Genomic DNA, 9,590 nt, shown 5'->3' with positions numbered 1-9,590 from the left:
AGTCTGTCTGAAGCTGACAAGGAGCCTAGAGAGAAACTCAGCAAGGTGGAGTCTGTCTGCATTTGTGAAAATCAGCCATCACCTACAGCAATACTCAGACCTGGCATTTATAAGGCAGTTTTCATCTATAGATCTCAACACAGTTTACAAAGGACAGTAAGTATTAGAATAAATCAGCTCCTTCCTTCTGCAGTTCTAGACAGCCGAAGTGACTATCAGCACCATTACTGCTATGCAACATACTGGAGGGCAGGTGAAAAAGACCAGGAAAAAAATCTATGCTCTACCAGATTTAGAGGGGGGAACAGTGAAATAGCCCTCTGAGCTATTTGTTCCCTGGCTCAAAATGTTCAATAGCTTCCCATCCCAAGGCAATGTCATTTTTGATCCTCTCCTCTATCTAGTTTCTATAACTTTATGAAATATTTTATTTATATTTAATACACTGATTTTTGTATAGTGCTATAGATGTGCATGATACTTTTAAAGACAAAATGACAAAGTAACTGACAGCTTAAAAAATTTGACATAACCACAAGGGCCAACAAAAAGATGTGTGGAGTGTATATTGCATATGGGATGAAGATGTGATAAATTGTGAAACCATGTGACAAGTTGTCATGTACCTTTTCCTGCCTCATCTGCCCTACTAATTCATCTTTCCAGAGACATACTAATTTACACTGGTGTGAATGTGAGCACAGTCAAACCTTTGATGTTTGCATGTATTATTCTGACTGGTTGTTAGAGGTGTTTTAAAATAGAGGGAAATTATAACACAAGGCCTCTACAGCTGAGCTCTTAATTAAAGTAAATACAAGAAATTGTTTCAATAGCATTTTACAAACTCTAACACACTTGTAACATATTTTTTCTGAAAAATACCCAGCATATACAGAATACACGTTGGTCTCTGATATGGCCTGCATAACTCAATTGTGCCTTGGCCATTTATGAATAACAGGACATCCCAAACTTATGTAAACAAAACTACACAACCCCATGATGTATTTTGTGATGTGACTGAACTTGTTGTGTGTATGTATCCAGCACCATACCTCATTTGCGACTTGAATGCAGCAGCTGTACTAGATAAGTGTCACTGTGCACAACATGCATGAGGCATCAAGGAGAAAATAATTTTGTCCCCAATAACCCCTTCCTGTGTTTCAAATTGTGTGCAAAGGGTGTGCTAATTCAGGCCCTATTTTGCTGCTTGTCCTCCAGTGTGGGTGTCCCCCCACAATAGATGTCCCCACTATAACCACAACTGTGCTATTAATTGTCCATTAACAGCACTGTCAAGCCTACTCCTACTGCTAAAACATCACAGATGATCTAGATCTTTAGGAGTGGTACTGGCACAGAGCTGTGCTGATAAACATTGCCTGGATTTTTACATAGCGTTGGTTTTTGATGGGTTTTTTAAACTATTTTCTTTGGCAGATTGATTAATATTATTACACTATGATTAAATGTTCCAATATTGTTTGCTCTGTTAATACACCAGTGTATAAATACTACAACACTCCCCAGGATGTGCATCAGTTGGCCAAGATACGCACCCTTCCTCACACCCTTACATAATTGTTCTTTGATTATCATAAAGCTAACATTTCAATAACAGCTTTGTTACTAATACAAATAAGCTTGAATTTTGTGTTTCAGGGTAAGCAAGCTAAGGACAAGACAACAAAATTTTCCAAAAAAAAATCATGCAAGGAAAGAAGAAAGAGAAAATTAAAACAAAAGACAGTTCACTTTCTGACATTTCCATTCTTGAAAAGTTTATGAAAACCTATGAAAGGCATTGTGCCTTTTCCCAAAGCTCTGTCAGTGGCATGATCAAACGGAGCTTAAGAAAATGCATAGAAAATGAAACTATTCTTACAAAGGTAAATATGTTCTACATAATAATTTAAGGTGAGATTAAAGAGGTGGAAAATAACTGCTTTGATTCTGTAACTTTTCTCTGTTATGCCTTTCAAGTTTTATGTTGAGCACTCGGAGCTCTGGTAGGTGTTCTCTGGAATGGAGTTTTAAGACTGAAATAAATAACAAATATCCATTGAATTATGTAGTGACCCAGCAAGGCTGGGCTATGCTACCTGTGAGGAGAGGCAGAGGCAAACCAAGACAAAAGGGATAATTTTACATTTTTAGAACTTTAGAAGGGAAAACCTCAACCTTGTACCAGGATCACAAATAATATAGACCATTACCAAAGACAAATTACTTATCAAAATAAACTATAGGTTACCAACTCATTAACTTTTGTGAGCTTGTACACATTGTGCAGTTAGTAGCAAATCCATTGTTATTAATAAGAGCAAACGATATAGTGTGTCACTTCAGAGAAAAATCAACTTTTCCTCTCCTTGGCTGTAAGTCCAATTCCACTCTTGCGGTCCTGTTTTTGGCTTCTCTTTGGCTTGAAGTGCTCCTGTAGCTGTACCTTTTTTCACTTAGTTTATCCACAAGTTTCTTCCCCTACTAGGCCCTCACTTGTCTATTAGAAACTTTGAACTGTATTCCTTCAATTGATGTTCAAACAGTCATTCTCTTTGTTCATACACTTTAGGTCCTTTGCAGGTGGGCTTCTCATTTACTGATGCCAGGATCTGTTTTCATCTAACACAGCTTTATGATCAATTTCCTTTTCCACCAACTATATATCCTTTCAGGGGGGTTTTCCTGGATACTCTCTCTCTCTCTCTCTTTCTCTCTCTGTGTAAGTCCGTAGATTTTATTTCTCACTACTTCTCTAATAGTACCTGCTCACATACCTAGGTCTATTTTTTTCTGCTTCTCCTGATGTGAAACCTTTCCTATTTTCCTTCTCTCCTCCCTCTCCCTTGCCAGTCCCCTACTTTTATTTTCCTGGTCTTCTTTCATTTTATCACGTCACCTCCTACCGAGGCTCGAGGTCATCTGTTAGCTCAGCATTTTGATTCTTCTTCTTCTCTAACAGCTTTTATTCCAACTGTCCCTTCGGGTGCATTCCAAGCCCCCTCCCCAGCTCGAGCTGCCCTCTTGCTGTCTGTCTGTCTCTGCCTGAGACAGCATTCTGTGCTGCTGCACCACAGCTACAGCAGGTACTAGTCCCAGGGGGAGGGTGACCACAATTACACTATATTCTTACTATGAATGTGTTCTAGACGTTTACATGGGCTTCCTCTCCAATGAATGTAGATCATATTCCTAAACCAGGCACCTAAATGTAGCCACTCCTATAAAACTGGCAGAGCATCTGTAGCTTCCAATGAATCCTAACTTTAGGTGACTAAACATGGATTTAGGTATAGTGTCTGTCTAACTGTAGGCACTCCATTTGAAAATTTTGATTATAATCCTGAAAAGAAACCTGCAAATGCATCCCCTGCCTTCCAAATGTGCCATAATTAGCTATTATATACTTACATTGTCCAGATAACCAGGTTAAGAGGAGCATAGAGCACATTAACTTAGAATGTTCTTGTGCTCTTATCTCTAGAAATGCCTGATTTCTTTTTTATAGTTCCATAAGATATAAATCTAGGACATAAAATAATTCTTTCCAGGCTGATCTACAGGGTCAGATGGTAAAAATGCCTACACCTTGTTTATTCTATTCATTATGGGTACAAAGACTGGAGCTGCACCAATATAGAAAATAATGTGCTGAATGTCCCTTTTGCCCTGATTATTTAAGGAATTCTGCACAATTTTTTATCTATTGATATGCAGAGGATCTTTGACTTTTGATAACATTTATAGATCACCATTAATGTATAGTACATTTAGATAACAGTATATTTTATGCTTGGGTTCCTAAAATATAATGTGCATTTGTTTCTGTTTTGATTACACCAAATTGTAATTAAATTTTGTTTTTTAGTTTGTGCTCACAAACTCTCAGAATTCCCAGCCAGTCTTCCTCACACCTCTATTAAGGACAATTAGAGATGAACGGTATATGTTAGGAAAAGAACTCTGTATCTGGGGAATTCAGCTAAACAATCAAGACATTGCAAACCTTGTAAGTAAAATAAAATACATAATATCATATAAAAAGTAGACATTTAAAGAGAAGCTGACGGAAAGTGAAAGGATTTTGGTTTTTGTTCTTTTATTTTTGCATTAATATAGGCAGTGATGGGTAAATTGGAAATACCAGTGCCTAGCTAGAATGATTGTATATGTAAATGAAAATGTATAGGAAGACAATGGATAATTGTGTAGCGAAATGGCCAATGCAAATTACACCAGATATACAAACAGACGTTTTTTAAAAAACTATACTGGATTTTACACAGTTCCACAAATGTAGACCAGAAGGCCTATTGAGAAAATGAACAAACACATTCTGAGACACAAAGATTTCAATTGTGGGGGTAATATGATTTCATGCCCAAAGAGTTTAATTCTTTCATATGTGCCCAAATCCAGTCAGATATCTTTTCCAATGTCGGGTCTTGATTATAACACCTATCAGGTGTTTCTAGCACACACAAACTTGGTGAGACATATGTATCAGCTCTGACAAAAACTGAAGCAATTTTGAAAATCTAACTTACTTCTCCCCATTTATACTGTAGTTTATTTACAGCCAGGGCCAGTGGAAGGATGTTTCACACCCTAGGTGAAACTTCAACCTTGCGCCAGTCCCTGAGCCTCTGCCCTGAGGTGCTCCCCCAGCGGCAGCTCCCTCCCTCTGCCCTGAGGCGCCCCCCCACGGCAGCTCCCCACCCCCACCCTGAGGCACCTCTCCAGCCCCAGCTCACCCCTGCCCCCCCTCCTCCCCGAGCACGCCATCACTGCTTCACTTAGCGCCTAAGCTGATTGGCACCACAAGCCTGGGAGGCGGGAGAAGTGAAGCAGCTCACCCCTGCTCCGCCTCCTCCCCGAGCACGCCGTCACTGCTTCACTTCTCCCGTCTCCCAGGCTTGTGGTGCCAATCAGCTTAGGCACCGGGAGGCGGGAGAAATGAAGCAGCCATGGCATGCTCGGGGAGGAGGTGGGGCAGGGGTGAGCTGGGGCGGAGAGTTCCCCTGCATGCCACCCCCCCGCTTGCTGCAGGCGGTCCTCCCCGCGCTCCACTGCCCCAGCTCCCTCCGCCTAAATGCCGGCGGCGACCGGGGCAGCCGAAGATCCGGCCGCCGCGGTCGCTGCTGAAGAAAATGGCGCCCCCCAAATCCTAGCGCCCTAGGCGACCGCCTAGGTTGCCTAAATGGTTGCACCAGCCCTGTTTACAGCGTATCTCTAAGTGTTCAATGAAACAAACTAGCCGGTTTCACTTTGGTTTATAATCAATTTCTAGTCTGTTTCATTTTCAGATTCTCATGCATAGGGCCCTACCAAATTCATGACCATGAAAAACTTGTCACGGGCTGTGAAATCTGGTCTTTTGTGTGCTTTTACCCTATACAAATTTCACAGGGGAGACCAGCGTTTCACAAATTGGGGGTCCTGATTCAAAAGGGAGTTGCAAGGGGGTCACAAGGTTATTTTACAGGGGTCTCAGTATTGGCACCCTTACTTCTGCACTGCCTTCAGAGTTGGGTGGCCAGACAGCAGCAGCTGCTGGCCAGGTGCCCAGCTCTGAAGGCAGCACCCCACCAGTAGCAGCGCAGAAGTAAGGGTGGCAAAACCTTACTATGCCACTCTTACTTCTGTGCTGCTGCCTTTCAGAACTGGGAGGCCAGAGAGTGGCGGCTGCTGACTAAGGGACCAACTCTGCAGGCAGCAGCGCAGAAGTAAGGGTGGCAATACCATACCATACCATCCTTATTTCTGTGCTGCTGCTGGCAGCAGTTCTGCCTTCACAGCTGGGCTCCCAGCCAGCACTCTCCCGCTACCCAGCTCTGAAGGCAGCGCTGCCAGCAGCCACGCAGAGTAACGGTAGCAGTACCACAACCCCCCCCTACAATAACCTTGCGACCCCCCCACACACACACACACAACTCCTTTTTGGGTCAGGACCCCTACAATTACAACACTGTGAAATTTCAGATTTAAATAGCTGAAATCATGAAATTTACTATTATTAAAATCCTATGGCCGTGAAATTGAGCAAAATGGACCATGAATTTGGTAGAGTCCTGCTCATGCACTAATACAATAGTGTAAAGTTTTGGTTGAAAATGTTTGGGAGTTTCATGCCCCACAGATCTGTGCATGGAGAATCTTCTCTATATGGATCTCTGACTTCCTGTATAGTAGAGGGGCTCAGCTGCCCTCAAAGTACTGTAGCATCCATCCTTCCTTTGGGTCCTAGGGAGGCCTTCGCTGCTCCAGGTATCTTGATGCAGGAAGGGAGTGGGAGACTGGTGTGCCAAGAGGGGAGCTGGCAGGTCAGGTAAGGAACACACTTGATTCCCACCCCCCCAGGCCTAGGGGAGTGGGCAAGGCAATAAAAATGCTTTCTAGAGTTGATGTTTGAAGAACAGAAGACACTTAGGATGAATATGCTTGAAGTGATTACATTACTGGTTATTCTGTGATCTAAGTCCAGTTCCCAGTGGAAAGAGTCCATAATACACAAACCATCACCACAATTAACTCTAACTGTTTGCTAGGTTAGCAATCTCAGCAGAGAGGCCAAGAGATGAATGTGCATGGAGAATTAACTATCCTCTCTCCCCAAGAGTTGGTCTCTGTAGATTAAAGTTGTGGCATATTGTAGGAGAAGCTTGCACTGCCACTGCCTATAATGTCTGTGTATGGAGGATAAACAGAGAACGTCAGAGAAAGTACACAGGAAAATTTAGATTTCAAAAATATAAAAACCAAACCAAAAACTTGCCTTTGTTATCAGAAGTGTGCGGTTCTGTTTCATAACAGCAGATGACTATTCATATTTTGCATTTCTAGGCAATGCTTTTAGAGCGGAATGGACGTACCAACTATCCCTTTTGTACTCTAGAAATAACTCATGCTCAGATAGATGCATGGTCCATGGAGCGACTTGGAGCAGCTTTCCCTTTCAGCAACTTGAACTCCATTGTTCTAGATTATACCAAGTAAGAGAGAGGAGTGAGTGTGAGTTTGAACAGTGCTTGTTATGTTCAGTATACCCTCAAAGTCAGAACAGTTCTGATATGAAGTTTCTCCGCTGAAACAATGGTTCCCAAGTTCCTCATCCCCATAGTAATGAAAATCTATTACTGGTTGTGGATAAATCCCCAGGCTGACTTTCAGTTACCCAAAATGTCTTTTTTTTTCCCCACCTGAATCCATAATTCAGATAAATGTAGTTCCCCTGCACTAATTCATTATAATTTCCATCTAAGAACTGGATTTTACAAAGAATGAGCTATAGTTCTCTATCTATAGAAAACTTGCACCTGAAATGGTCTTCCTTTCCAGCTAAGCATTTCTTAATGTGCCCATCATCTGAGTACTGAGGTGCCATATACAAAAGCACACTCTTGTCCCAGACCTTTGTTTACACCACTGTTAAATGGGATTTTACTTGTTGCCTATGTCTCCAGAAGCAACACTGCTGGGTCAGTCTGCAGTCACTGCTGCTGAAGGAAGGCTTGCACAAAGACAAAGAGAGTTATTTTGAGCCTTCAGTGTGTCAAAATTGAGGCTCAGCCTGATCTCTGGAAGTAGGAAATCCTACAGTTGAGTCTTTACACTAAGTGTGCCCTGTTTCCAGCCTCCAAGAGTTACCCTGGGGCTGTCTGCTGCAGCATCTCTGTTGAATGCAGCTGTCGTGGTGAGTAGTGAAGACAGAGGCAGTCTCTGCCATAGGTAGGCTCTAACCCACTTTGGATTTTAAAGATTAGAACCATGATCTGAAGAAGATACAGAATTGGATAAGAGCTAGTGCAGCACCTAGAGCACAAGTTTAAGGTATATTTGTTGGTCTGCTTGTGCCCTAATAGTTGGGCTAGTGTATATTGAAATGAAGCTTCCATGACGCCTTCACAGTCAGTCACAGGTAGAGTGCACTGCAGTAGCCTAGCCTCAAGGTGATGAAAGCATGGGCCACTGTGGCTATGTCTACATTTGAAAGTAAAAAGCAGTCCAGGTGAGGATGGAAAAAAGGCATTTATTGGCAGCGGTCAGGAACAGCTGGAGTCAGCGCATTAAAAACTCTTATCCTTCCAACAAGAGGGAGGTTTATGACAAGGTGGTAGTTGCTGCAGTCTTTTGTTCTAAGTGACGGTTTGTTGAACACAGGCTGGACTATTGCATGTTTCAGGATGCAAAAAGGTATTCTCTTTGAAGGTGACATTTATAGTCTTGGTCAGCAGATAGACATAACTAATCTATTCTCTTTTACAGGTTTGGAGATAAAGGAATCAACGGACTTGTTTCTGGGTTAGAGGGAAACAGAAAGCTTCTAACCCTCAGCTTATGCTACTGCAGTTTGGAACCTGAAAGTGGGTCCAAGTTAGGCCCCATTGTAGCCCAAACTGCCATTTGGTAAGATTAAAACTCTTTCTGGAATTGTTTAACTTTGCTTGATGATTACATCACTCTTCCTTTCTAAAAACGTTAGAGAGTTGCCCATTCTTTTTCAAATTAAATCTATATTTTCACCAGGAGAGATTTTATTGTTAGCTCATATTTTATTGTTTTGTGCTTCAGGTTTAATTAATTTGAGCTGGCTTATACTTTATACTGTATACATTTCATTAAAAAGTCCAGCTTCAACAGCAGCCAGTTAATAGGCCAAAATTAGTCCAATTCAACCAAAAGTTCTTAGAACTCCACTATCAGCTTTCAGTTCTCAGCTGCTTAAGGCCGTCGAAACTTTAGACTGAAGTCTTGCTTTCTCTTTCATCTGATGAGGAATGGTGTTGTTTCAAATAATCAGGGCTGACTGCTGCTGGGGCTTCAGCCCTTCAAATGTCACCCATGGAACAGAGATGCTTACTGAGTTGGAGCTAAGAAAAAAAGCCAGGCTACAATTTGAGTCTTCAAATATACATTTGTTGAGAGCAAAAGCAAAGGCCAAGTGGATTCAACTTTGGAACATAAAGTCATTGTATGGTAGATAGATAAGAAACCCTGGTGGTCACCTCAGGCAGCTAGTTTAGAAGCTGCCCCCAGGCATGATCTTCACAGCCTCTAATCAACTTTGCAGTGTTTGCAGGAAAAGGTGGCACCTCTTGTCCAGTAAAGAATCATTGGTAGCATCAGCTGAAGTCGGAAAGATCAACTGCATCAATGGTAAGATTGTTTCAAGATGTTTCTCAATTTTGCACTGCCTGCAGTCCCTCTTCAATTTGAAGTGTGACAAGAAGTTCAGGCAGACTCACCTTCCATCAGCCTAGAAGAAATTCAGATCGCAGTGCATAAATTGAAGTCTGGGAAGGCACCTGGGAGTTGTAACTTCACCCCTGAATTGCTGAAGACGAGCAAGAGTATTGTACCATGGCTGCACAGGCTCTTCCAGATCATCTAGCACATTAATATCATTCCTGATGACCGAAATAAAGATGTTATTCTGCCCCTGTTAAAAGGGGTGATAAGGCTGAATGTAGCAACGATAGTGGTATTATGCTGTTGTCAGTCTTAGGAAAAGTCTTCACTTCTGTCTTAATCTCTCAAATTAATGATGCATTTCATAGCAAAGGTGGAAATTCTCAGTGCGC

At 42.0% G+C, this 9,590-nt stretch overlaps 1 protein-coding gene across 2 annotated transcripts in view; it reads left to right on the top strand.

Moving 5' to 3' along the window:
- Window positions 1–9,590, top strand: part of LOC101942318 (uncharacterized) — a 32,237-nt gene continuing 22,647 nt past the window's right edge. For both annotated transcript variants that reach the window (XM_065557954.1, XM_065557953.1), the window contains exons 1-5: window positions 1–156; window positions 1,669–1,895; window positions 3,878–4,018; window positions 6,853–7,001; window positions 8,275–8,415. In XM_065557954.1, coding sequence (XP_065414026.1) covers window positions 1,716–1,895; window positions 3,878–4,018; window positions 6,853–7,001; window positions 8,275–8,415 — 611 coding nt within the window. In that variant the 5' untranslated portion in view covers window positions 1–156; window positions 1,669–1,715. The remainder of the gene's footprint in view (window positions 157–1,668; window positions 1,896–3,877; window positions 4,019–6,852; window positions 7,002–8,274; window positions 8,416–9,590) is intronic.

This window comes from Chrysemys picta, chromosome 9 (assembly GCF_011386835.1).
Source record: "Chrysemys picta bellii isolate R12L10 chromosome 9, ASM1138683v2, whole genome shotgun sequence".
Classification (NCBI taxonomy): Eukaryota; Metazoa; Chordata; order Testudines; family Emydidae; genus Chrysemys; species Chrysemys picta.
This window is presented reverse-complemented; position numbering and strand designations above follow the sequence as displayed.